We start from the raw sequence: 27,040 nt of genomic DNA, 5'->3' as shown, positions 1-27,040 counted from the left end.
TTTCTACTATAAAAATATATAAAGCTAAGTATGAGGTAAATAAATTATTTTATTTATTATATAAATTTATCTACAATTATTTTTAATATACATTGTAAAAATTAAAAGTGGCCACTTAAAATATAATGATACTGTTTTAAAATTGGTTTTTATAAATGGGGATTAATATTAATCAAAAAGATTAATGTCACATATATTTATAGTTAAATCTTTCTAATAGATTAATTCGGAAATAGATAAAATAAACAAAGATATGCCATAATCCTTTAATACATTGTCTCCTTATTGGTATAATATCTGAGAAAAGACTGCATATACTATCTTAATAAAAATAGTTTTCCATCATTACAATAGATTCTATAAAGATATTTAATTTTATGGAACACGATGATAAACACCAAGAAGTGTATCAATATTTTTATATCTATTTTAATTATAAATACTTCTATGTCTTAAATATGATAAACAAAAAGCTAAGCAATATAATAGCAGCCGCGAGAACAACGATGCAGTACAATTTTTTATTAGTCTTTTGATACGAGTCTGCTTTCTTTAATTGTGTATAACCCTCTTGTACTTGCACCTGCGTTTGCTCGATGTTATAGTCAATCCGATCTAAAATAGTACCCTGATCCTCCACCATTATTGCAAGATCCTGCATAATAAAAACCCAGAATTTTATTCAAAACTTTATAAATCTTATTATTACTGGCAATAAATGAAATAAATGTCAAAAGAATATATTTAAATGAAAAAATATATTTGCTTATATATTAAAACCATTATTATTATAAGTATTTATAATGATTTTGCATGTAATTTACCTTAAAAATGTGTTTTAAGTCTGCTATACTTTGAACTATACTTCCAATTTGTTCTTCTCTTTCCAATGCTAACTTTATTCTATCTTCAGGTTCCTCCAACTGCAATAAAACCGAATCCTGTCTTTGCTCATTTTTCTGCCAATAGTCAGAATTTGCCTCATTTGATTCTGTCAACCAAGAATCGGTTGTTACATTATCTAAAAAAGATTGATCTTCTGCAAAGAACTGGCTATTCCTCTCTTCTCTTGATTTCACTTCTGCAAGTATTCATAATAACTGAATATAAATGCAAATAAAAAATATTACAGTTTATTAAGATATTATTAAATATTCATTTTTATTAGCTACGCAAAGAGAACATACGTGTCAAGTAATGATTCTGTGCTGATCTATATCGAAGACCTAATTCTTGTAAGGCAGTCGAAAGGGCCATTACTGCGCTGACAGCTAGCCGACGTTCAGCAGGCTTAGTTTCATGCCTGCCAGCTGATTTAATTGTTTGTACTTGTCTATAGCCATTAGAGAATGCACGTCCAATCTCTCGTGTCAATTGTTCCATTTGTCTTTCTTCCTATATGTATAATGTTATACTTTATAAACTATTGCATTATATAATTATTATACGAAAAAAAAATTTTTCACTTGGCGTTGATACATTAATTTTTTTACAAGACATGATAATAGAAAGGTTCTTCTAAATTCAACTAGCAGTGTTATTTATGATTGATAATCCTGGGAATTCAAACAAACCTGACACGTATCGTCTAAGGTGGGCCTGGTGAGCTGCTTGGAGTGCAGCTCAACCAGGCTATCTATTTTCATACGTAATTTGTTCAAGATGTATTGTGTCTCTTCCAAAGCATCCGCCCAGACAGGCGGCGCACCGCTGTCCGCGCTCACACCTTTCAATTCGACATTATCGGATCCACCGGAATCCGATTCCACCAGTGCCACTCGATCAGTAAGATTCTAAAAAAGTATATCGAATAACTCATGTGAAAATCACAAAACACCGACAGTACGATTTTTGCACAGGTGTGAAACAGGTTAAGTAAGTACGCACTTGTTCGGCGTAGATATGTCTGGTCTGCAAAGCATTATTTCGCATCAGGACGAAGGGTTCGGTCAAATTCCTCGTAGCCATTCTTTAGCAACAATTATTTTTCTCTATCGTAACAGGAGCAGATATAAACACAGTCCCGTAACTATTACATCGCGAGCCGCGTCATGCAACGCACTAGATCAGCAGATCAGCTGTCATCTTAAAACAGCTGATCAGCAGGCCTACTCTTTCTGTCTCTTTTGACTTTTCGTGTGTTCCCAGTGTTTGGTAGTACTGAAAAATCATTCGTATTCATATACGTATATTCTTTCATTCATATTATATCACCAGTTAAAACGAAATACGGTTATTATTCTGCACTTTTTGTATTAAAATAAAATGTGAGATATATATAATTATCCGGAAGAAAGAATGAAGAAAAATTCAGGAGTGTAGTTAATATGGAAATTCTAGATAGGATGTTAGAAATACTTTTCCACATATAAATGTTATATTAGGCACACATTTTTTAACAGAATATGTCTAAAGAAAGACATTTCTAATACTTAGTATGCACGTAGAGTGTGAAATTCAATATATTTTTATTGTTTGATTTAATGCATTGTATGAGCTATTATTTTTAAAGTATTTTTCAAGATATTTTGTATATATGAAAAATATCTCTCCTAATGATTATTTTTTTTTTTACAGAAATAATTTTCAAGATATGATCTTGTTCAATTATTTATAATACACAATTGTCAATTGTAAAATCATCAATCTTGTGGAATATATAGATCCACGCAGTATATGTTACAGTATTAACAAAATTATTTAATTTCTTAACAATTTGAAGAAATTATTCACAATATATAATTTTATACATATATATGTAAATAAAAAAACATTTCAGCATATGTTACATAGTGATGATAAATGAAGTATCATTACGTAAATAATTACAGAATTTATTCTATGAAGATATGAATAAATAATCACAGAGTTCTCCTTCATAATTAAATAACTAATTATTATTACATCTCCTTAATCATGAATGTCTTGTAATATTTTAAACAAATTTTGTATAAAAATATTCATGCTTGATGATATTGAATTAAATATATGCGGTACTTGAAAATTTGAAGTTATGTGACTTAAAAAATTCTCTCTTTAAAAATTTTAATGAGATGTGTATCCATAACAGTGTATCCATATACAGTTTTAAATACTAAAATTATTTTATATTCTAAGTCGCTGTGTCACGTAACTTGTTTTTAGTTTCAATCACTAATGGCCTAGTGTTATAAAGACTGCCTAGTATGACCTGTCTCTTGATCATATCCAGTGTCTCTTGCCCTTTTGCATAACACTGCTTAATCTGTTCCTTGTCAGTTAACATTTTGTTCTCCTTGAATTCATATCGTATCTTTCGCAGAGCGTACATTCTGAAAAGTAGAAAATAATTTATGTTTGTATATATATTGTTTACATCATATAAATTTTATATATATTGTTACATTGTATAAATTTGCATGATAAATGTTCCACAAGATTCATGTCGCCATTACTTGAAAAAATAATTATTCTCCCTATATCCCTTTTTAACCTAAATTTACATAGCTGCAATAATATATTTTCATAGATATTCTTGAAACAGAACTGAATCGTATGTTTTTCTCCAAAATATTATTTAATAAATGTCAAAAAAATATGATTCACATTCTTAAGTATTTAATATAAATAAGGTTATCGAGTAACAATATATGTAATTAATATATTACCTGTAATTGTACGAGTTCCATTTCTTGCTTTCTCGAATTAAATTTCGATAAAGGTTCAAAATCGCATTTCGATTAGGAATCATTATTTATAAAAAACAAGATCTATACTTTATATTAATTTAAATAAAACTGTCCGGCAAACCAGCCAATCTGACGCAAATTTGATGCGGTTGTAGTTGTAAAAACTGTGACACGTGGTTATATCGAGGCATCAATGTGTTTGATAATTCCGATGTGTTTATAGCCAGTCATAATTTCTCGCTAATATCATTAATAGAATATTATTCGAAATATCAGGATGCAATCAAGTGAAATTATTCCTTAATTAAAAGTTCTATCTGTTTTATTGTGTTTTATGTAATATCACACACAAATCTCCGGCATTTTTTTACATAACCTCTGCATATTTTATTTGCTTATAATAGCGATTTGAATCTCTCGTTATATTTTAAACTAACTTTTTGTTGATATGATGTGAATATGAAACAGAAGTGTATGAAAATTAGTGAAAATCTATCCTTTGCAGTTTACATAATGTATGCACATATATAGTTTTATATTGAAGCGACAATTTCAAGATATCAATGAGAATTAATACATGTAACATATTTTCTTATGAAAATAATAAATTAATCAATCCAATAATGTGGTATGTAATATGATGTTATGCCTGAGCATATTTCATTCATCTTTAATTAATATTTAAAATATATTCTTTTATTAGGTGTTACTTTTGCAAGAAAACACTTGTAAACAATGTTAATGCAATCTGTAGGAGAATGTCTACTGTTGCGAATGTTAATAAAAACGCCAACGAACTTGTGGTCTTGGGTCGAAAATATGCGACGGATGATTGGACAAATATCACTCCAAGCATTATAGCTAAATTAGAAAGAAACTTGCACGTTAAGCAATACCATCCACTGTCACTCTTACGTCAGCGCATTGTAAATTATTTTTATGGACAGTTTCGTGGTAAAAGCGGAACACCATCCTTTAGTATATATGATAATATATGTCCTACAGTGACAGTTGCTCAAAATTTCGACTCCCTTCTTGTACCAAAAGATCATCCAAGTAGAAAGAAAACTGATTGTTACTTCATAAATCAAGACACATTGCTGAGGGCACACATGACTGCGCATCAAACGGAATTAATTTCCATGGGATTAAATAATTTTCTCGTCATTGGGGATGTATACAGACGTGATGAAATTGATAGTACGCATTATCCAGTTTTTCACCAGGTTGATGCGGTCAGATTGCGTACATTGGAAGAAATATTTTGCAATGTGAACGATTCTGAAAGTGTGACGCTATTTGAGCATAGAGGAATAGAAAACGCTGAGAAGCAAGGTTGTCATACATTAGAAGTAGTAAAAATAATGGAGCAGGAATTGAAAAATACTTTAACAAGCTTAGCACAAGTTATATTTGGCAAAGGTATTTATTTAATATTTCTGAACAGTATACACATAAGAGAACACATACTTAATTTCCAAATTAAAAATTAATACTTCTTTGCCATTATAATAAAAATAAGAAATTTGAAATTGAGATTGAAAAATGTTTTTTGTTAATAGAGGTGCAATACCGATGGGTTGACCAATATTTTCCATTCACCCATCCATCATGGGAATTGGAAGTATTCTATAATGACAAATGGCTCGAAATACTAGGCTGTGGCATTATGCGTCAAGAGATTCTCCAGAAATCCGGTGCCGTAAATCGGATCGGTTGGGCATTTGGGCTTGGTTTGGAACGTTTGGCCATGTGCTTATATAATATTCCGGATATAAGATTATTTTGGAGTAACGATGCGGGTTTCTTGAATCAGTTTAAAGTAGATAATCCGAATGCACATATACAATACAAGGTAAGATAAATATTTAAGGAATATCTCGAATATTGTGAGGTGTATTATATCTATACACTTTAAATAACTTGTATGAATATGCTGAATTTTTTTTTATAGCCTATCAGCATATATCCTCCTTGTACAAACGATTTAAGCTTCTGGTTGCCACAAGATGGAAGTTACTCTTCCCAAGATTTTTATGACATAGTTAGAGAATTAGGTGGTGATGTTATTGAACAAATTTTGCTGAAAGATGAATTCATCCATCCAAAGACTAAAAAAACATCCCATTGTTACAGCATAGTATACAGACACATGGAACGTACTTTAACTCGAAAGCAAGTTAACAAAATTCATGATCAAATAGAAAAAACAGTAACTGCTAAACTTAATGTAATTGTTAGATAATGTTAAGAATAAATTGTTTTCTTAACAGAATAGTTCTTGTATTTAGAGGATGAATAATTTACTTCAAACGATATTAACGATTTTAATAAAATATGAACATGAATTATATGAGCAATACGAATATCGCAAGTCAGGTTAAGGAATATATTATTTTATTTGCAAATAAATTAATCGTAAACGCATTATACATAGTAAATAATAGTCTTCTAAAAACAGCTATTATATTATATGTGGTATGCTTTATCCACATTAGTGATAACAACGATTACAGATATGTTCTACATGCTTGCAGTATATACATGAATATAAAACACATTACGTAATCCAGTATTATTATTTATGCGCAACATACATGACTGAGAATATAAATGACAACAAAAGATATATGTTCTTCATAGAAAGGAAGAAACAAAATAAAATTTTTAAGAATCAGAAGAGAAAAAAATGAATCGTTTGAAAATAAAATCTCAGAAGTTTTTCATATAACATTAGTGCAAAAAATGCTGTTTAGACTTGTTTGTAAAAATCACAGTTTTGTTTCTGATACTAAAGTTCTATCATTTAATTATATTAACTCTAATAATTTTTTCAAGTAAAATGCATTTCTCATACACAGATCAAGATTGCTTGATCCATGCAGATATTTCAAAATTTTATTACATGAAAAATACTATTGTGCTCAATTGGAACACATTCAATGCGTATTTTAAGAATAAGCGATAAAGATCAAATATATAAATACTGTATTGTGTATATATATTTAAATATATTGAAATGGAAGATGCAAATTTGACAATGCATTCAAAAATATAAATAAGATGAACAAAAAAGAAATATAAAGAAAAAATTGATATAAAAGAAGTCATGTAATAAACCTAAGCAAAGATGCATAGTAAATAAGCTTGCAGGAAGAATTAATTATACATAACATTATAAAGTTGTCTCAGTTCTATTTATAACAACTTTAATCCAATCCCTATCTTTTTTTTTTTTTTAAGTCAGTGAAATATAATACAAGAAAATTTTGATCTTATCTTGCAGTATAAGCATCTTCATTAGGACCAATGTTACAAAAATCGTTCGGTTGTTACAAAAATAGTTGGTTGATATAAAAATGTATTCATGTACTTTTTTATTTTACTAAAAATTAATTTAAGCAATATTATTATATTAATTGGATTGGATTAGGAGTATTACAACGAAAGAAAATTTGTATATGTCTTTTCTTTGTTATTAATATGTCAAGTTGGTTTTATCCTCTCTTGTCATTCATATATAGATTGATTAACTTTCGCGTAAACTTTAGGATAATTTAGTGTAACTAGGAGGCGAAAATTTCTTCCTCAAAAACTTCAAAATGTACAGTGGCATGCAAGAAACTAATGTTATCACTAATACTTTCCATAAGAAGTCTGTTGTCTTAATAAATTCAGCATCTGTGTCAAATAATAAGAAAAAAGTCATTAATGATGTGAATTTATATTTAATTATCTTTTGTTATCAAGTATTGCGAACTTACCAAAATAATCTTTGAGAACGACCAAAGACAATAAATAAAGCGCTAGAGAGAAAATTTCTGCAAGTATCATTATATGATGCCAGGTTCTAATGGTCAAAGCAACCATTATTAACTCCGTCAAAACTAGCGCCGAAAAACTGATAGCTACTATATGAATAAATTCATCCTCGAACATTATAAGTGCACCATACATAATTACTCCTCCTGAAATAAAACAAGATATATTTTTCATTTTTGTATGTACTATATATATATTATTTAGATTTAATTAAAGCTATATACCTTGATATATACTTATCAAAACCCACATAAAAAATGTTTTATATGATAGTGAACGGCCTTTACTAAGCTCTTTATAAAGTTCTGGATAGGTAAGCGCCATTTTTCCCGACACATCCTTGTCTAATACCAATGAAAAGACGGGAAACATTGTATATATTGTAGCATATCTATAAAAAAATTTTATAAACTTTAATGGATTTTGAAATACAGAACGTTCTACTTTAACGGAAACAGCTGTATATCTCGAAAACTTGACATCATATAAAAGTTATTATTTCCATTAAAATAGGAATACCCTATATATTTTTTAAAACAGTATATATAAAAATATACAATATATATAAATATACATCTCATATATAAAAGAAAATTATGTATTAGGAGGATATAATAAGCTTTAAATTAAATTTTTAACATGTTTGCCAATATTACTTACCCTACCATAAGAAAACCTTGATATAAGGCAACTGAAGACAAATAAAAAACTGCAGAGAATACAGCCTGCATAGTTGAAATTATCAGACCACGATGTATGACAAATTGACTTAATGCAGCCGATCGTTTGTAACTTCTTCTACCATGGACTAGTAATAAATTAGCAAGATGATTAAACTGAGAAATTGAAAAATCTGCAGCTAGCGATGCTTGTCTTCCCTCAAGACCTTCGAGACCAATTCCTATAAGCAAATATATACAATAATAATACATGGGGAGATGTAATATATATAATTGGATTATCTAAAAGAATTTAAATACAAATACACATATGTACCAGCATCTGCAGCTTGTATCATGGAGACATCATTACCACCATCGCCAACGGCTGCTGTTCTCTTGCCAGTGTGTCTTTGTATAAGACTGACAACTTCGGCTTTCTGAGTGGGAGAGCACCGGCAGCAAACGACAGCGGGTGAGCTACAAGCAAGTTCGAGAAATTCCTGCTCATAATATTGCAAGCACACCTCCAGGGAATCACCGCTGATAACTAAGGCACAATCTTGCTTCTTGCGAAATGTATTCAGTTCTAAGTGGGCATCAGTGCGCGTCACGACAGATTTGAAAACATGCAATCCTTGAGTGCGCGAAACTAAACACGATGATTTTGCTATACATGTTGCAGTTTCTAGTTTGTCGCCGGTCAACATCCATATTTTGATTCCAGCGTTTCTTAAGAGTTCCAATGTAGGCCTCACTCTGTCTTGTAATCTATCCTCAACGCCGGTTACGCATAACAGTTCCATTTCCCTTTCAAGACTTTCCACCACCGCGATAACTCTCGATACACGATCGCTGACGCTCATTCTTGCCGCATTATATCTATAATACATAAAATGCCGATAATTGTAATAGTTGTCATTTATATTTTCATTCTCTCATAAATGTAAATGTAATATTCACAATAATATGCATATTACCTTGCTTCAAAATCTAAATATTGATCTTCGGTCAAATTTTTTTTTGCCACAACCAATGTTCTGAGACCCTCGCGTGCCATGTTTTCACATACTTCTTCCAGCCAGTCGTTATACTGTACAATACCGGACATTACGACATCAGCACCCTTCAAATAAAATACGATCTCGGAGCTGGATTCTTCTTTCACGATTATTCCCATTCGCTTGGTTTCTGACGTAAAAGGGAATATTTGCAGTATGGTGTAATTCAATATTTGACCATTCAAAGTCTTCAACTGCATCGAATTGAGATCTCGTTTGACCAAAGCTAATCCTATTTCTTCTGTCCATTTCACCAGAGCCACTTCGTCTGGACTAGAAGCTTGATAATTACGTTTCTGTTCAGGTGGATAGTAATGTTGATCCGCCTCTGTTTGACTGAAACATCAAAATTTCATTACTGGTCAAGGATATCCTAGAGCTTTCACAATTTGCTAACAAGAGAACAATACCTTTGAATAGAACCTGTATCTCCAGTTTCCACTGTATGCACGCTCACTGAATCCAAATTCGAAGATTTGCTTATCTCGTCATATACCGGAGTTACGTTATGGCACAATGCTAGAGCGTGCACGGCATCGTAGATTCGGGTATTCTCGGATCTTCGCACTTTTCCGCTATGCAAGGACAGCACCGGTCTCACCGGGGAATTCTCCGTATCGATCGGATAATAAGTTTTCAATACCGACGTCACTTCATCGAACGTTTCCTGACTGTAAGAAATAGTGCCCAAATGCAACTTCTTGAACACCATTTTATTTTGTGTCAACGTTCCGGTCTTATCACTCAACAAATACGATATGCGTCCCAGTTCTTCAGGAATAGTGGTTGTTCTCACCACTGTACCGGCAATATCCTTATCTCTTTGTATACACCAGGCGTAAAACGCCTTGCCCATGTCCAGATTTACTCTTAAGCTGATTGGTATAATGTAAGAAAATAGCAGAACAAAACGAAACATATAACGGTACCATGGTCCATTAAATCCTTTCAAACACATCATTACAAGTGCGAGTCCTATTACTGCACAAAATAGTACCTGCCAAAAGTATAATCAAAAGATATACTAATGTTTTAGTATATCGTATATTAACATTTTGATGTATAATTTCTACACGTGCAATACCTTTGTCAACTGATTGATTTCTTGATCGAGCAAACCAACTTTTGATCTGATTTCTGAATGATTCATTAGAGATCGCGTTTCCTGACCGGTGTAAACAACAATACCAAGAGCCGAGCCTGATGCCACAGCTGTATTAGCCCATAATGTGTTGTCTACTCCCAAGCTTTCTTCACTGCTATATCCATCGTACTAAGAATAGAGTAAATAATTATATAAAAAAAACTATTGAAAGAGATTTTAGAATAAGAGACACAAGAAAATTAAATTCCTACTCTTGAAAAAGTGCCAATAAAGCTATGTATATCCTTTTGAGGTTTTTCAACATATAAACTGGCTTTAATGTCAAACAATTGAGAATTGTTTTCTAGTTTTTGCGTTGCAGGCACTGCTAATCTCAATTTCCAATCCGTTTCTCCATCCAGTTGATCAGTTCGTACAAAACATGCGCCAGATTTTTCTGTTGTGCGTAATAATACCAAGTCAGCTGGTACTCTCTGGCCCTTCTCTACTATTACCTTATAGAAAAGAAAAGTGCAATTTATTTATATATAACTCATATTATGTAAGAAAAAATATAAAGTTAAGATACAACTGACTATTAAAGAGAAATACTTTGGTGCAACTTACCAAGTCACCTACTCGTAATTTGGAACTTGGTACTAATTCTGGTGTATCAAAACCTTTTACTAATCTATAATACTTTTGTGCATTAACTTCTTTGTCTCTTTTATATCTTCTAAAATCATCGACAGCTTCGCGGAAAATTGTTACAGTTAAAACAAAGCACAATGGTCCCCAATATGTATACAAATATCCTATTCTTATGTCTGGTATGAATTGAGATATAGCCATAAGCAGAAAATATAAATTCAAAAAGAATTTAAATTGCTGAAAAAGAACCTATAAAATAGAAATGTGATTATTATCAACTGCACTGTTTTATCCAATTTTTAAAAAGATACAAAAATTATCTATTATCGTTTTTAATGAGAAAAAACATACCAAAGGCAAAAAAGTAACAACATTGTATTTTTGATTTCTTATTACATTGGTGGGAAATTTTTCGTGCATAGGTTGCCCAATATGGATAACCCTGGCTCTTAATTCCCGTTCTCTACAACATCTCCTCCACATCCAAGTACAACATCTGCAATCGTGAGAAACAATCCCAAATCAACAAAACTATACCTAAAATTGACAAAATAAAATTTCTTTTTGAAGAAATTCTTATCCATCCTATCATATATATTATTATCTGAAATACTACTTGCAAAGAATATATATTCCGAATCAAAATTTTAATTTGCAATGTGATATAATTAATAATCAGGCACAATACAATGGATTTTAATTATTAAAGCTTGATGAGCATAAACAACTATGTATCGTCTGAAACATTGATCGAACCGAGCTGCATTCGCGCGCATCGACTGTGACATATATCTGTCTAAGAAATCTGTTATTGTAAATGAAGAATTCATGATAGAGCGAGGATTCTCGAGTCGCGGAAGATCCAGCAGAACAACGAGCCGAGCATAAAATCGACGTCATGATTTTTAGTCGAGATAAGGTATATGCGTCACCTCGACCAAGAACTGTCATTTCGAGGCTTAGATATTAACGGAATGTCCTCCTTGGACATCCTTATAACGTTGCTTTGCGTCTCCATTTAGATTATTTTCCTCATTTGAGGGCACTGGCGCAATTTCTCACACTTTCTTCACACACGACACAGAAATTATTATATTGTACGATAAGTCTCGTCAATTTATTATCAAGACACCAACAATATTATGACATCACGCGTCGCGGAATACAGGATTGTAAAAGATGCTTCTAACGCAAAAATATCATTACAAACTGGATCATTCGCGATTGGTTGAACACTGTCGATAAAACAGTGTCCATCCAATAAGCGATCGCATAAAAATAGCTCGTTTTTATATCCCGTCAACGGCAACTTTCTATAGACATATATATATATCTATGACCTTTGCTGGGGTGCGTAACGGCACAATTTGAAAAATATTAACGAGCAAGAGCATCAGAGTTTTTTTCTGACATCATTACGAAAATTCTTCAGGTATGTATATTTGTACAAGAAATAATTGATTTCAAGGAAAATAATTGTATGTAGCTAATGTTTGAAATTTGAATTCAACAAGTCTTATGTTGCTACTAAAGGGATTTATTAGAATGTAACATATTGTTCTAGCTAGAAATGTTCCGAAAAAGTTATGATAAATCTATCGCTACTAAAAGAGGCAAAGAAAAAAATATTGGATTTTTCGACAAAGCTCTCTTTTGTAAGAAAACTTGAATTTACAAGACATCGAAAACGAAATAATTTTACATAATTGAAAACGGTAATTATATTATTTTCTTATTAAGAGGTTGCGAATATATAGTTAAAAGATTGAAATTTACGATAGACTCATCCATAACATTGAAAAATAATGTTCTTTTTTTCTTTCCAGTCTAATGTTAGGTGAACATACTTAATACGCACAATATAATTATATAAATGCTAATAGAACATATCAATCAGAAGCTACGTAAGCAAAATGTCGCACTCGAACGATATCGCCGCGTTAAGGAGTCAAACGCGAGGGCCGAATACAATATTTCGAGCACGCGTAATGCGTAGCTTTCGATCGATCGTATTTTACCATCATGTTTGATTATAAACTCTGATTACAGACGCATGTTTTTTATCCAATTAGTCATATGTTTTTGAATCAATTTTGTTAGCAAGAGATGATTATAGCGCGTTTTTTCGCCTCTTCTCATATTTCAATCGAGCAACACGAACGCTATGAACTTAATTAAATTAGAAATAAATTATATGCTGTTTATAATCGATAAATTATAGAAACATGTGTCGCGCAAAATTTTATTAAACTAAAATTTATTTCAAATTTTAAATGTCGATTAATATCGCATGCCTTAATACTATAAATAAAAATACAATTTTTTAAATAACATAAATAAATAATAAATTTTTAGAAAATACGTGATACATTGCACAGTATATTTCATGCATCCAAATATATTAAATAATAAATGCTTGTAGAGATATACAAAAAAAATTTATTTATTGTAGAAAATTATGTCTGAAATTAAGTCTGAAAAAAATTAAAAAAATACCTAATAAACAAAATTTTCAGGGACATTTGTCCAATCTACAAAATAAGAAAGAAAATCTATTATGATTTATATTTGGATGTATGAAATATATTGTGCAGGATGTCATGTGTGTATGTGTATTTTCTAAAAATCTATTATTATTATTTATAGTATTAAGGCACGCGATATTAATTGGCATTTAAAATCTATCATGATTATTTCTAATTCTTATGGAATATTCCAGGTGTGCGATATCACGCGTTCCAAAACATCCTGTACACAAGCCGCAACTCACCCGCAGAGGCAGTTTCCCAGGTACTTGGAGCAATCCTTGATGCGCCGTCGCCTCGACGTCAGTTGCCTGATGCTGTCCTCGGACGGCTGCAGCAAGTAATCCGTCTCGTCGTCGTCCATTTCAAAGTCCCGCTCGTCAGAGCTCAGCCGCAACGGCATCTCCTCCAGCCTCATGGCGGTGTCGAGGTGGCGGCGCGCTTTCGCGTTGCTCGTTTTTGTGTTTTTTTTTCCGCGGCACCCACAGTCTACCCTTATCGATGGTCACCTCCCCGCACCCCGGCTCTTTTTATCTCTTTCTTTCAGTCTCGCGGCGGCGAGAGGATGAGACACGCGGTTAACCGATGATGCAGATTAATCGTCGTCTCGCGCGACCATCCGCCGCCGCGGCACGATGTCCGCGGCACATATCTTATCATCCTCTCGATCCTCGGCTGAATCCTATCTCGGTGATCGCAATATCGAGGTTATATTATTGTCCACTGTCAATGTTCGGGCTGGCGTGACGAGTTCGCGATCACGACGACGACGACGACAACGGCGACGAGACGTCGTCGAGAACTCGCTTATTTACCACGCACATACACACACATGTATCACCAGGTTGTATGTGCGTCACGACGGTTCCGTGAAGCGCGACCGAAAAATATGGGAGATGATAAATGAAGATTATAAATGTTAAACATTTCCGAAGCATTTAACGCGTTCTTGCACACGTAAGCGATAAGAACGAAGATCAATGTATATTTTATTGTTATCGCATTCGCGTGAGAATCGCCGCATTCTTCCCATAGCGCAGCAAAGCGCCGCGTCTCGCCATCTTGCTCGCTCAGCTGATCGTGCTGTCATGGTTATATGTATAGTTATATCATGCGCGCCGTCTGCTACTGCGACTTTCTGGGCGCGCTGATTAGAAAGAGAGAGAGAGAATAATCTCTAGAAATCCTTAGAATATGCGTGGTACAGAATGTTTCAAGTGCGTGGCTTTTAATTTTAATAACATATTCTATGATTAATTCTTTATTGATTTTAGGTGAATTATCTAACAATAGTCTTCAATTATTTATTTTATTTATTATTTTCTCTTATTATATTGATCATATTATTTATAGAAAGGATGCATTATTATGCTATATTAATTAATTTTAATCTGATATTTTACGGCTAATGACTCGATTGCACTTTTCAACGATTTGTCTTGCAATGTTGCTTTTAGTTGCAATTTTTGGAAAATTTGCTCGCATATAGATCGCTCATTTTTTGTCATAAAACATATCGTCAGATCGAATCTATTACATGTGCTTAGTATACTGAGAATTTCTGTAACTGATGTTACATCATCTATGTCCGATAAATATTGTAGACACACATCCATAAAATCACTGAAAAAAGATGCAGGTATCTCTACTCGAAAAATATAATTGCGCAAATTGTTCCTGTAAAAAAAATTCTATTAATGACCTAACATTCATCTTTATACATTCTATGATTCTTACTTTAGATTCCATATATAAGTGAATTTTTCAGAATGGTCTGTAATTGTTCTCCAGGATTGTACAAAATCTTCGTACGTTTCTGGAGATTTCTTTGTAATATTTTTGTTACTTTTTTGATCGCATTTCGATTTTTCTACAGTAGACATAATCGAGTTATGAGATCCAGTAATATTAATCATGGGATTCCATTGCATTCCAATTTTAGGTTTCATATCATTACGATCTAAAGGTTTTAAGTGAGCACCATTCACCTTTCATATAATTATAATTTTAGTAAAAAAGTAAACATATTTTTGTGATTTTTGATTACATATTTCAAAAAATAATAGTTACGTATAAAAAAACTATTATATAATCATATAAAATCAAAATTTACTGATATATTTATAAATTCTTAAAAATTAGTTAGGGAAAACCATATCTTTTTTTATTATACATATAAGTAAAATTAATTACCATCTGTCTGAAATGCTCATATGTCGGTACTCCTTGTTCAACAGCTCGGATTTTAGCATCGTTTTGTAACTTATACAATTCATCGGCTGTGAGAGCCGCATGAAGTTCTTCTTCTAAACATTTATAATCTATTGGAGTCTTTAATGCACTCATTGTCGCTGTATATATATTTTCTTGTCTTCCAGTACATTTTTCATCCGAGCTCATCCGAGTCTTAAATAATCTGACATGATAGCACAACTGTTTGTTGTCATAGAAACGCTAGTACTAGCTCGATTACTTTATTGATTAGAAATTTATTTGTATTGTAAGAATTTTTTTATAACAATCTTTTTGTTTATTTATAATTCACAAAAAGTTGTGTAATTCTAACATAGCTAAAAATCAAATTAATCAATTAATATTTGTAAAAAAGTAAAATATGCAAACATACATCAGTTGAGAATAAATAAAATGCTTATTATTTATTTTATTTATCTAGTAATAATAGCTTCTGTTTCAGATAAAACTTTCTCCTTTGACATTTTGTTTTGTCTTTTCTTTACTAATCTATCATGGGTTCTTTTCATCTCGAGTATTTCTTTCATTTCCTCTTTGTCTTCCTCCTAAAATCGATATCGTTATCTTGTAGAAAGTTTATTATTAAAATATATATTTTTATATACTTACTGTTTGATTTAACCGAAGAACCAACGCTTTACGACCATCGGACATGGGCTGAGAATAATCCATCAATTTTTTTAATCTTTCAGCGGGACTTACGCCTCTTTCCACGACCAAGACTATGCGCGCCCACTAATATGTACGAGACAAATTCAACGAATGGAAGTTAATGTGACATCCTACTTTGATACATCGTATAAACGAATGACGTACATACTTGTCTCTGCCATTCATTTCTGGTTTCAGCGATCTTCTGGTAAGTATTGCCCATCATAGCAATCAACATGTTTACGAGCAGGATTGCCACGATCGCCATATATAACACAAACAGCAGCTGCAACAATAATTATTGCTGTAATACTATCCAATCAACTACTGAATGCATTTAACAGTCTTTTGCTTGACGCATATGCATATGTGAATCATCCATTACATGAGAAAATTAGGTGAATTATTTAATTGTTGTTGAAATATGCAGTAAACGTCATATTATTACCAATAATATTAATTATTATTATAATTAATATATAAAGTGAGATATAAATTGATGGCAATACGCGGATGATTGCAATTAATAATAAATATTTTATATATTTTTGAAAATTTAATAGTCTGTAACGAAGATACCTTAGCTTCGAATTCATGTTCAGTTCTGTCAAACGCGCCAAAGTAATCGCCGAAATTTGTCATGCTCATCAGAAACATCGCCATAACGCTTTCCATTGGCGATGGCATCGGATTTGTTATTGAATCGTCAACTCCTTCCGGAGTATTCGGATTGTCAAACGATAAAAATATGATATAATACGCTATAAAAAGATAAGTATAATATTGATATATTGCTAATCCCGAATACATGCAAAACGTTGTGTAAAAACATATAAGATGATATTTCGAATATCTATAAAATCTGGGCATTAAAAATAATATAATAATCGATTAATAAATCGATCGCTACGAATGTGACATTTCTATCAAGATATTCTATTGTGACGATAGATATTTCTGAGTGAACAGGTGTTCTATTCAAGTCGTGGCTGCGTTGTACTATGATTAACTGTGATGGTGAAAAGTGAAACACAATGGCACAATATGTGATGTATGTACGGTATTTCGTTGCTGGTTGCATAACGTGTCGCACCATTTCTCGTAACCTTCTCTGTATCGCTTTTTTCTGTACGGCGTTCTTTGCTATCGTATGAGAAACCTTCGGCGACGGCGATATGTGTCAATGTCGCGTATATCGTAAAATCATCGATTAGATCATATATATCATATGCGTGTCGCAGTGCCGTTATTTCTGCGGTTAATTAATAATTGTTAGGAATCAATAGAAAATCAGGCATCGAGATCTTAAGGAAATGGAACGCCGTATCGGTGTATCGAGCGTATCTCATGCATTACACGTGCCATTATGTCTTTTTAACTTTGATTATCAATTGTGATAATTGGCAACAAGGGTGGTCCTTCTATTCTACTCTAGGCTTCATTCATGAAGGTAAAGAAATGCGACCGTCATACAAAAGGTGACATTAAAAGAATATTAAATCAGTATAAAATTTTCTTGCAACGCGCTGAGATCATTACCTTGAGAGAATCCCATTACGAAGACGAGATAAATAGAGACAAATCTGAGGAGATCGCCCGTAATCATTCTGTAAATCATCACGACAAACGGTCCGACTGTTTTGAAGCCTCGACAGAAGAATAAAAAATACGGCGCCGTCGTTAGCATCACTACAACTGCTAACATGTCTTCGACCTCATCGGCGCAGGAAAATCTTAGAACCGGAAACGACATTAAGATACAGCACGAGAACAGAAACATCACGCGCGACGGCGCCGTCATCTAAAAATCGAGTCACATATTAATATGCGTTAAAAGTATTTAATCATTATTCAGTAATTTAGAAAATACTATTTGATTTTTTTTTATGATCAGTTAGAAAATCTTTGATTTAAAATTAAATTTTCTTATTAAAGTAAAAACACAATTCTTAATTTTCAAGATTAATATTAATTTTATTTTTATCATTATTATTATTTTTTTTTATTTTGTCTATATCCTTTTGTCTCTTCTTTCTTAGATTCGTAGATCGAGGAACATATGTTGAGTAACATCTTAATTGATTCTTACGAGATTTTCAATGAACATGTTAAGACCTAAAAATCTCGCTTCTCGTAATGCAGCCACGATATAAAGCACTGCCGCAACATACATTATAACTTCCGCAATTAGACGAATCTTTGTGCTTATTGTTGTCAGTTGCATTAGTCTGCATTCCTCCGTAAGATCGTTCCACCTATTCAAACATATAATATTACCGTGAAAGATAAAAGATCTTGCCATAAAAAATATTTTATGATATTAGAAATACATATATCCAAGAATCTACAGATTTTTTCAATATTTTAAACTTTATTCTAAAGCTTAAAATATTGTTTTTTTTATTATTATACATGTATTAATAACAATGTTATTAACATCTATATTAATTATATTATTTTATAACAGCCTTGTGATCTTTGTGATATTAAATTTTACCATTTATTGTGATGATTAAATTTTTCTGGTAGTGTGATATCTTCGATGATCGTCTTGACGGTTGAATTAGCATCGATTATAACAGTTTTGCTATTCGTATTCGTGAAATAGTCCGACTCATTTTGAGGATTATCAGTATACCACGGTATATTAATGGTGGCTTCGTCAAAGGAACTCAGCAGGCCCTCATTGTTGCTCAGCGTTAAAAGTAAAATTTTCAGGGCCGACGTAATATTCGATGTCACTTGCAGCTGAATTTTCTCCAATGATTCTTGCGTTACGTTTAAGGATGATTTGAGATTTGAAGTGAAAGCCATTGTGAAACTGTTTGTAATTAATTTCGATAGATCCGAACTTTGCAGTGACTTGAGAATCGTAGATTCCATCGTCGTTATATTGAACGAATTCGTGCTCGTCAATGTATCATTCGTATTTTCGTCTGTTTGCGGACCAGGACGAAGGGTGAAACTAATCAGCGACAGTACAAAATAGAAGTAGAAGAGAATGAATTGACGGTAGAATCTAAAAATTTCAATCTTTTGTTATATTTTATAAATATATAATTTTTTCATACCTTACAATTATCTTTTATATTAAACTGTGAACAATATAGTTTCCTGCATATTATTTTTTTTTTTTTATAAAAATAAAATAAAGATAAAAAATTATATTTTTTATACATAAAGTAAAAGATTATATATTTTGTGTACACACCGGAATTTAACAAAAGTGTTCCATTTGGCATTTAGGAGATCAATTAGGACGCCGTCCATTAACTCTAAATGTTCATCTTTTTCCTATAATTATTGTAAAATGTTCTGCATAGAATGTGAGAATTTTAAAGGAAAAAAATTATTATGTAATTTATTCGCTTACACCAAAAACAACTAAATTTAGAGCAGAATTGTTATTGATCGTTCCTGTATTAACGTCGATCGTATCTATTTGCGATAAAGGATACGCTGCGCAAGTTATGCTACCGATCTGCCAGTATATCTCTCTCTCGATATTCAGAATATGAAAGAACATCTCTATCCTAGCCAGCTTTGCTGACAAAGTCAGTGGAGTCAGATGTTGGACGTTTCTTAAGTCTAGAGAAGCTCCCACTTCATAGGCCATATCGAATGTAGTCTGTGAAATTAAATTGAAGAGCAGACATATAAAAAATATAAATACCATATTTTTTAAATGATTTCATAACTGCATTTTTGTACTATTTAATTAAAGGCAAAGTAGCTTGCCTTGATATTTTTTTCTGGCAAGGATTAGTAATTAAATCAATTATTTAAGTAGTATCTTTTACAGATGAATATAAAGATTGAAAGTATAATACTCGCCAATTTTTCGTATATCACCAACATATGCAAAACAGTATTCCCATTCGTGTCTTGCTTGTCCGGATCCGCGCCTCTGGCGAGTATAAGTCTGTAGCATTCTTCCTGACCAAGGCATGCGGCAAAGCTTAAGGGATACTCTCCCCAATACACGTATCTACAAGCGTATAATGATACAAAAATAGATCGTCTTCGTGAGGGTTTTTATCGAATCAACTGTATATGTATTATGTTCTTGACATCGCGCTTGACAAGATTCATTAAAATCTCTGATGGAAGAGCTTCTTGATAATTAATCTGTCTGAAGGAATTTAACTCGGTATAATAATAAGGTCACGTTTAAGCTTGAAATCGCTGAAAACTAACGATGTGTTAGTAATGAGAATGGAATTTTTCTGCTCCATCGTTAAACGAGAGATGAATCGTAACATCGTTTTCTTAAAAAATGCTATCGCACACACCCGTCATAATTGGTTTCTGGTGTAACACACACCCACTCGTGGTCTTGACTGTCATATCTCGATGCTTTCTGATCTTCCGGGCACATAAAATTACCGAAGCATCTCTCATGGATAATGCACGGATCATCCGCGCCGCTGTCGAGAAGGAACTTGACCATCGATGGATCCTCGTTCACAATAGCAATATGTAATACATTTTCTCCTAAATGCAAAGCGCATTGTACAAAATAATCGTTATAAAGCTAAGGTGATAATTGTCGGAGGGATATAGAGATCTTGTTTTTTTTCTAATTATGAATTTAAAAAAAATATGTTATATTTAATTTTGATTTTTAGCAATATGTGTTTGGATTACTTATATTTACATTTCTAATTACTGTAATAATGTTATATGTGGCTATGCGACGAATTTACGCGACCTGAATTCAAAAGAATTTTTCGATTAAAAAAATAACAAAAGCCACGAGAGTCTCTGAAGGAATATGAATGGTTTACCTTGGAAATGTTTCATTACGCAAGATATATGCTATGAATAGGTATTTTATTCAGCACACTTGTCGGCAACGGATTGTCTAATCTATATTCTTCCTCACAAAGGAGAGATATAATAAGAGTTTTAATTGACAGCATTTAAAATTCAATCTCCAATTGACGCTTATTATATGTATTTCGTAACAGCTCACAGGAACTCGAACTTACCGTAATATTCGTCGCATAGATAAATATCGTTTATAAGCTTCGGATAGAAACGTAGCAGTCTTTTTGCCAAATCGGCGTGGAGGGCAGTAGCATTTAACATACACAAATGTAAAATAGTTTCGCCGACAGCTCCTCTCTCACTCAAATTCCAGCACACTAATCTATATTTGCTTTTATCTGTCAAGAATTTAATATATTATTTATTGCATAAAAGATCATTTTATAATGTACAATTTTCTCTGAATCATAATTTAAGTAGCAAGTAAAAATATATTTTTGCAATAATTTATTTATATGCTATAATAATTTGATTAAATTTAATGTTACCTATCTTAGTTTCATCAATTTCTTCATCGCCCATATCTTTATCTATATCATAATCCGCTGGATTTTCCATAGCTTTTAACGGTGGTAGCTATTCAACGTGAAACGAAAATTGTTAAAAGCACTAAATATTGCAAAACTGAGAGAGCAGCGAAATTAATTGTGTACCATTTTGTGCCGCGAACGATCCTTATTTCGTAAGAGAACCAATTTATCTATAGGTATCCATTTGCCCTCTCCTTTGTTGTACAAGAAGGGCTCGACTTTTGTTCTCACCGCATGATCTAATTCTGCGAACTGTTTTGTTTGAGTGGCTCTTTTCATCATATCAACTAACAAACCACCGCCTGTAACCGATAGAATAAACATTCGATCGCAGTGGTTTTAATAATGAGGAGAATGACTTTTTGAAGCAAAATTTTTTAAGTATTTATTTGATCATCCATGAATCGGGAATATTGCGAAAGTAATTGGCAAGCGTGGGAGTTCTTGCTTGAAAATCGTGCGAAAATTCTCAACCTTGCTTCAGACATCGAGAAAGTCCGCGATAATTCGCGGTCACGTCAACACAGAACGTCATCGCGCGCGATGTAAAATTAAATCCGCGGACGGTACGTGGATGTACGTTGCGTCAGAACTGCAAGTATTTGGATTGTCGAGTGCCTGTCCGAGGAACCATATATCGAGCATTAGCACTTTAATCATACGACTTCGGAATGATCGATGAAGTGACTCATGGATCAATAAAACGGGCTTGCGATCGCGATTCGTTTCGATTAACGTTAATTCCGCGTGAGACGCATCTCGAACATTCGTGACGGCATTCCTATTTTCGCGATCGAAAAGTGCACGGGCTCCACTTGCGGATTAAAAACAGCTGTAGCCGTGGCGATTACGTTGCGGTCCGTCTAATTAGATCCGCAACCTGTCAACTCGTGACGTCAGACGACGCAAATTTCGCGAATGTTACGAGGGGAATTTGCGAGGCGCCGAAAATTGTCGGCGTCTGTCTGAAGTCTTGTTTTTTTCTGTTTACACAATACTTTGCGTAATTATTATTGCAACGATTTGGTTCATTTTTCATTGATACATATATAAATATATGTATATATTCTGCAGTATTTTTAAAAGAATTATATTTGATATTGATTATAATAAGGAAAGAAAGATAATTATAATTCTTTTATTTTATTTTATTTACTGTTCAAATCAAATTATTATTCAATCATTTGATAACATATTATTACATTCTACCATTTTATAATAATCCAAAACTCCGTGATTTACATGTTAATTGATTTAGACTTCTAAATTAAAAATAAAACAGTCTTATATTAAATATGAGAAAATGATATTTGAATATTCTAAACTATATAATGCTATATTTATACATTATAATTTTTTTTAAATACACAATAATCGAGGAAAATATCTTTTCTAATCCAAAGAATATTCTTTAATAACATATATTTAAAAAAAAAACTAAAAGCAAAAAATAAAAAATGCAACATAGTTTCTTTCTCGTTTTTCTAGAAGATTCATGACTCTGATTTATGAAATTCTTGCCGATTCTACCGCACTAAAAATAGAAGACTCACTGGACCCTCATCTCGTTCTAACGTAGCTGCACATCAAAATACATACATACAACGCCATCTTGCACGATATGGCACAAATATTGCATGCACCATCGCGGCAATTGCTGGCGCAAGTCTGCGGGAAGAGCAAATGGTCGGGATATTGCCGCCACCGCCGACGTTGTGTCAGTGATTGAACGTGACACTGTGCGGCCTGCATCATGGCGCAGTGGAGGCAAGAGACAATATTGAAGCTGATCGATGCGTATCACGCGAGAAAGCTCCTCTGGGACCACAACACGCCCGACTACACCGATCGTAACAAAAGAATCCACGCATGGAAAGAAATCGCTGATGAGGTGCGATCATAATCACAAGATTTATAGCTAACACAAAAATGACTGCTGCATATTATTTTTATTTTTAATTAATATACACATACATACACGTATAATAAAAAATTGTGTTTAACTTTTCCGTGCTATTCATTTTCTGGTAAAATTGTAAAAATTGACGGTGCAATTGCAATTTAAACGAAGATCAGCGCGGATGTTTAGAAATATTAATTTTTTTTTAGCGTGTCTCTCATTTTCGGAAATGTTAATTTTTTATACATTTAGCTGTAAAGGATGTGTGGGAATAATTTTTTTTTTTGTACGACGCTTTGTTTTCGAAATAAATTTTGAAAATTAAAACTGTTGAAATTGCAAGGTTGTGCTCTTTTAATTACAGATTCATGAATTTTTGAAACAAGCCACAATATTACCGATGTTCATAAACATAAATACGAACAGTAAAATCCGTTAGTCCAGATATAGTCAAATGCACGTTTATTTAATAAATTTTCAAAATCGTTTATTTCAAAAGGAAGCCTCGTACGAAAACAAAATTATTCTAATTATTCTTTCGATTTATTTTGGCACGAAGAATCATCTTGTTCTCGCTTGTATTACGATTTTGCACTCACCATGTATCAATAAAAGAAGTACAGCGAAATTAATATCATAAAATTGATAAAATAAATCGCGCGTTAAATTTTTTTACTTTATAATAATAGTATTAATAATAATAATCTATTTAAAATAGCACATATTCTCTTATTTTATGTATGACACAATATGTAGTATACACGTGTGCACACTGTGCCAGGAATATTTTTGGACGGAATGAAAAATACTATCTTGAGTATTACACATATAGTCCAGATGCATACAGCAAGTACGCCTAACACTTGCGCAAGCCGTTGCGCAACGCTGGTACAACAAGCGGGGAAGGCTTTATTGCGTCGACAGCGGAAAGCAATCTTTTGAATAGAAATGCATTTACGTAACGGCCTGCGCATAATCCACGATTTACTTATTTATGTTTTGTTATATAACGCGCGCTCGAATTAATTTATCATCGAGGCGTATTTTTGCAAAAATTCATCTTATCGCGAGAACTTATATTGTATCAGCTCGGATGCGATGTGATGACGGTGGAGAGGAAACTGAAGAGCCTGAAGACTCATTTCATGTCGGTTCACAAAGCATACACGAAACATAGGCTCAAGGGTGATCTGAATCCTGGCAGCGCCATAATCAAGCCTAAATGGTTCGCTTATGATGCTTTAGCCTTTCTGAATAAAGGACGTTTGATGAGAATCAATCGCGAAACACCGAATGTGGAGAAGCAGGTGCGCCGAAATTTCACAAGGATTGCTACGATTTATTATGTTAGATATTATATCCATATTAATCTAGTTAATTGATCAGTTAACACAATGATAATAGTAGTAATAATAATTATAATTAAAACTAGCAATTATAATAATAATTAAAAACAAAAAATTATTATTATACTAAGTATCACAAGTTCTATTTATTATTTACATATAATTCATTCATTACCGATTTATTCTTTAAATAATGTTAGAAGATATTGTTTTTATTTCTCGTATTATACGTGCGTTGAATTAATTTATATTTATCTCTTTTAGAATTCCGCACCTATTTCTAATTGGAAATCGCAGGTATGTTTTAAATTTTTTAAAATTATATATAACGAAATTATAAATCCTTGAAAAAATGTATATAACGCGTTGCATAATGTACAGGGTGTCTCAAGACTTTTGTCCATCATATAATACGCGCGTCATGTTGAAAACTTTCTTCGCATGACTCGTTTATAGAACACTCGGTCCTGCGATGTCATGATCTTTTTTTCTACAGTTTCAGGAGATTTCGTCATGCCGTGACGAATTCACGGTTTTTGCCGAGCACGTCGCAATTCGGCTGAAAAATATAACGGACGTGCATGCAAGACTTGTCGCACAGCATCAAATAAACAACATCCTGTTCGAGGCCGAAATGGGAAAGTATAACATGCACTCCTCTTTTAATACGGTTAATTCGGAGATGACAGAGAACTTGGATGATCCCTCGATATCGAACGAGGAGAAAGTGATGATAAATATTACCTAAGTAATTTGATCAAATCTTCTTCTGTGAATATGTGTATAATTATTATATTATTCTTAAAATTTTTAATAAATTATTGCCACGTGTTCAGATTTTGTACATCGCGATTTTAGAGCGTGTTTATTACAATAACAATTCGACTTCTCGTTATTTAATTACCGAATTAATCGTAAATAATAACGATCGATAAAAAGTATTGATTTTACGCCGAAGAGTCTTCTAAAGATCCTGCAAGAAAACGTTTGGCATGTTACTGAATTTGCTCGCCCAGACATGACTCTATTTATGTGTCTCCGTTTGCGGGCATGTCACAACTTTCCTCGTTATAAGCTGCGAAAGTCACGTCAAAAGCCAGCTCGGCTGACAAACGTAGCCAACATGCTGACAAAACGAAATGTGCGTCAGAAAATCGCGATGGCATGTATTTTCAGATGTTTCATTGTTATTCTTGTTTGCGGATATAAATTAAAATAGTAAAGATAACGACATAGAGAGCATATATAAAGCGCATATATTGATATAAATTAAGTTAACTAAACTAATTATATGTAATCAATTTTTATTTATATATGGTAATTTAAAAAATTCACATTTAATTTTATGAAATGAATAAATCGAAACGCGTTTACTCACTATACATTAATTTCGTCACTCACCTTTTAAATCGACTAATTTATAAAGCACAATGGACGATGTGTCCGTTTGTTTCTTCACGCCGCTCGTAACATTGCTTTCTGTATTACCCATTGCTTATGGACACTTTACTTTGGACTTTCGTTCAAGTATTTGTAGAAGAGAGAGAATCTTTTACGCGTATCGAATGTGACACTGTATGCGCGACTGATATCCGCTGAAATTGATAAACGTATCCATCTAGTTGCCAGGATACCGTAGTCAATTATTGATTAAACAAATAGCTTTAGGTTGAACTTATAATAAAAATCAATTTACGTATATTACATGTTTTTTTATTATTGCTTTATAATCGGATTATTTTTCCTTATCGTAAGGAAGGAATAACCTCGGCGGAAACCTACCTCGAAATAGAAAACCACAAATTTGGCGGCGGAAGGAATTAATTGCTAGACGTTGAGTGATTTCGGTAGGAAATCCTGTTCTTATCGGTTAATAAAATCCTGCATCTAAGAATTATGACTTAATTCCATTGATAACACGATGACCCTTTACCATAAATAGATGAGACAATTAATAAATTTATCCAACAGATTAACTAAAATCACGTAGCGGAAATAATAAAATTGATACGGACTATGCATTAAATAATCCACATTATAAAATCTTGTACTTAAATAAT

The 27,040-nt window shown here is 32.6% G+C and overlaps 7 protein-coding genes across 10 annotated transcripts; 2 read left to right on the top strand and 5 right to left on the bottom strand.

The window, feature by feature from the left end:
• Positions 1–96: 96 nt before the first annotated feature.
• Syx16 (syntaxin 16) lies at positions 97–2,239 on the bottom strand. The gene is made up of 5 exons (XM_070294508.1): positions 1,888–2,239; positions 1,575–1,793; positions 1,188–1,395; positions 825–1,081; positions 97–655 (listed from the first exon to the last, which is right to left on the bottom strand). Exons 1-5 carry the CDS (start codon positions 1,966–1,968, stop codon positions 446–448), a joined length of 975 nt encoding a protein of 324 aa, XP_070150609.1. The 5' UTR covers positions 1,969–2,239; the 3' UTR covers positions 97–445.
• Phers-m (Phenylalanyl-tRNA synthetase, mitochondrial) lies at positions 1,866–6,387 on the top strand. The gene is made up of 5 exons (XM_070294514.1): positions 1,866–2,267; positions 4,174–4,296; positions 4,372–5,090; positions 5,231–5,523; positions 5,623–6,387. The coding sequence occupies exons 2-5, from the start codon at positions 4,232–4,234 to the stop codon at positions 5,911–5,913; spliced, it is 1,368 nt and encodes a 455-aa protein (XP_070150615.1). The 5' UTR covers positions 1,866–2,267; positions 4,174–4,231; the 3' UTR covers positions 5,914–6,387.
• On the bottom strand, positions 3,004–3,967 carry Bcn92 (LYR motif-containing protein bcn92). Its single transcript, XM_070294513.1, has 2 exons — positions 3,648–3,967; positions 3,004–3,311 (listed from the first exon to the last, which is right to left on the bottom strand). The coding sequence occupies exons 1-2, from the start codon at positions 3,728–3,730 to the stop codon at positions 3,113–3,115; spliced, it is 282 nt and encodes a 93-aa protein (XP_070150614.1). The 5' UTR covers positions 3,731–3,967; the 3' UTR covers positions 3,004–3,112.
• LOC138932566 (probable phospholipid-transporting ATPase IIB) lies at positions 6,049–14,508 on the bottom strand. 2 transcript variants are annotated; one of them, XM_070294501.1, is made up of 12 exons: positions 13,716–14,508; positions 11,297–11,441; positions 10,922–11,194; positions 10,567–10,809; positions 10,295–10,483; positions 9,621–10,207; positions 9,130–9,546; positions 8,487–9,031; positions 8,151–8,391; positions 7,715–7,881; positions 7,433–7,636; positions 6,049–7,349 (listed from the first exon to the last, which is right to left on the bottom strand). In XM_070294501.1, the coding sequence occupies exons 1-12, from the start codon at positions 13,886–13,888 to the stop codon at positions 7,216–7,218; spliced, it is 3,318 nt and encodes a 1,105-aa protein (XP_070150602.1). In that variant the 5' UTR covers positions 13,889–14,508; the 3' UTR covers positions 6,049–7,215. The 2 variants fall into 2 exon arrangements, with proteins under 2 accessions (XP_070150602.1, XP_070150603.1); XM_070294502.1 differs by lacking the exon at positions 13,716–14,508 and adding an exon at positions 11,878–12,112.
• Positions 13,685–27,040, top strand: LOC138932572 (uncharacterized). 3 transcript variants are annotated; one of them, XM_070294510.1, is made up of 6 exons: positions 13,685–14,427; positions 16,416–16,582; positions 23,223–23,625; positions 24,723–24,941; positions 25,245–25,277; positions 25,477–27,040. In XM_070294510.1, the coding sequence occupies exons 3-6, from the start codon at positions 23,488–23,490 to the stop codon at positions 25,726–25,728; spliced, it is 642 nt and encodes a 213-aa protein (XP_070150611.1). In that variant the 5' UTR covers positions 13,685–14,427; positions 16,416–16,582; positions 23,223–23,487; the 3' UTR covers positions 25,729–27,040. The 3 variants fall into 3 exon arrangements, with proteins under 3 accessions (XP_070150611.1, XP_070150612.1, XP_070150613.1); XM_070294511.1 differs by lacking the exon at positions 13,685–14,427 and adding an exon at positions 14,652–14,687; XM_070294512.1 differs by lacking the exons at positions 13,685–14,427; positions 16,416–16,582 and adding an exon at positions 22,276–22,737.
• On the bottom strand, positions 14,800–15,903 carry LOC138932571 (coiled-coil domain-containing protein 103). Its single transcript, XM_070294509.1, has 3 exons — positions 15,664–15,903; positions 15,208–15,458; positions 14,800–15,147 (listed from the first exon to the last, which is right to left on the bottom strand). The coding sequence occupies exons 1-3, from the start codon at positions 15,868–15,870 to the stop codon at positions 14,847–14,849; spliced, it is 759 nt and encodes a 252-aa protein (XP_070150610.1). The 5' UTR covers positions 15,871–15,903; the 3' UTR covers positions 14,800–14,846.
• On the bottom strand, positions 16,095–22,280 carry Nan (transient receptor potential cation channel subfamily V member nanchung). Its single transcript, XM_070294503.1, has 15 exons — positions 22,209–22,280; positions 21,858–22,036; positions 21,693–21,780; positions 21,366–21,542; positions 20,667–20,868; positions 20,209–20,362; positions 19,748–20,002; positions 19,586–19,668; positions 18,872–19,393; positions 18,464–18,629; positions 17,914–18,175; positions 16,954–17,135; positions 16,544–16,660; positions 16,333–16,458; positions 16,095–16,268 (listed from the first exon to the last, which is right to left on the bottom strand). The coding sequence occupies exons 1-15, from the start codon at positions 22,267–22,269 to the stop codon at positions 16,137–16,139; spliced, it is 2,706 nt and encodes a 901-aa protein (XP_070150604.1). The 5' UTR covers positions 22,270–22,280; the 3' UTR covers positions 16,095–16,136.

The sequence above is a fragment of the Polyergus mexicanus genome, unplaced genomic scaffold (assembly GCF_030449975.1).
Source record: "Polyergus mexicanus isolate NDT 795.1 unplaced genomic scaffold, iyPolMexi1.0 SCAF_4, whole genome shotgun sequence".
Lineage (NCBI taxonomy): Eukaryota > Metazoa > Arthropoda > Insecta > Hymenoptera > Formicidae > Polyergus > Polyergus mexicanus.
This window is presented reverse-complemented; position numbering and strand designations above follow the sequence as displayed.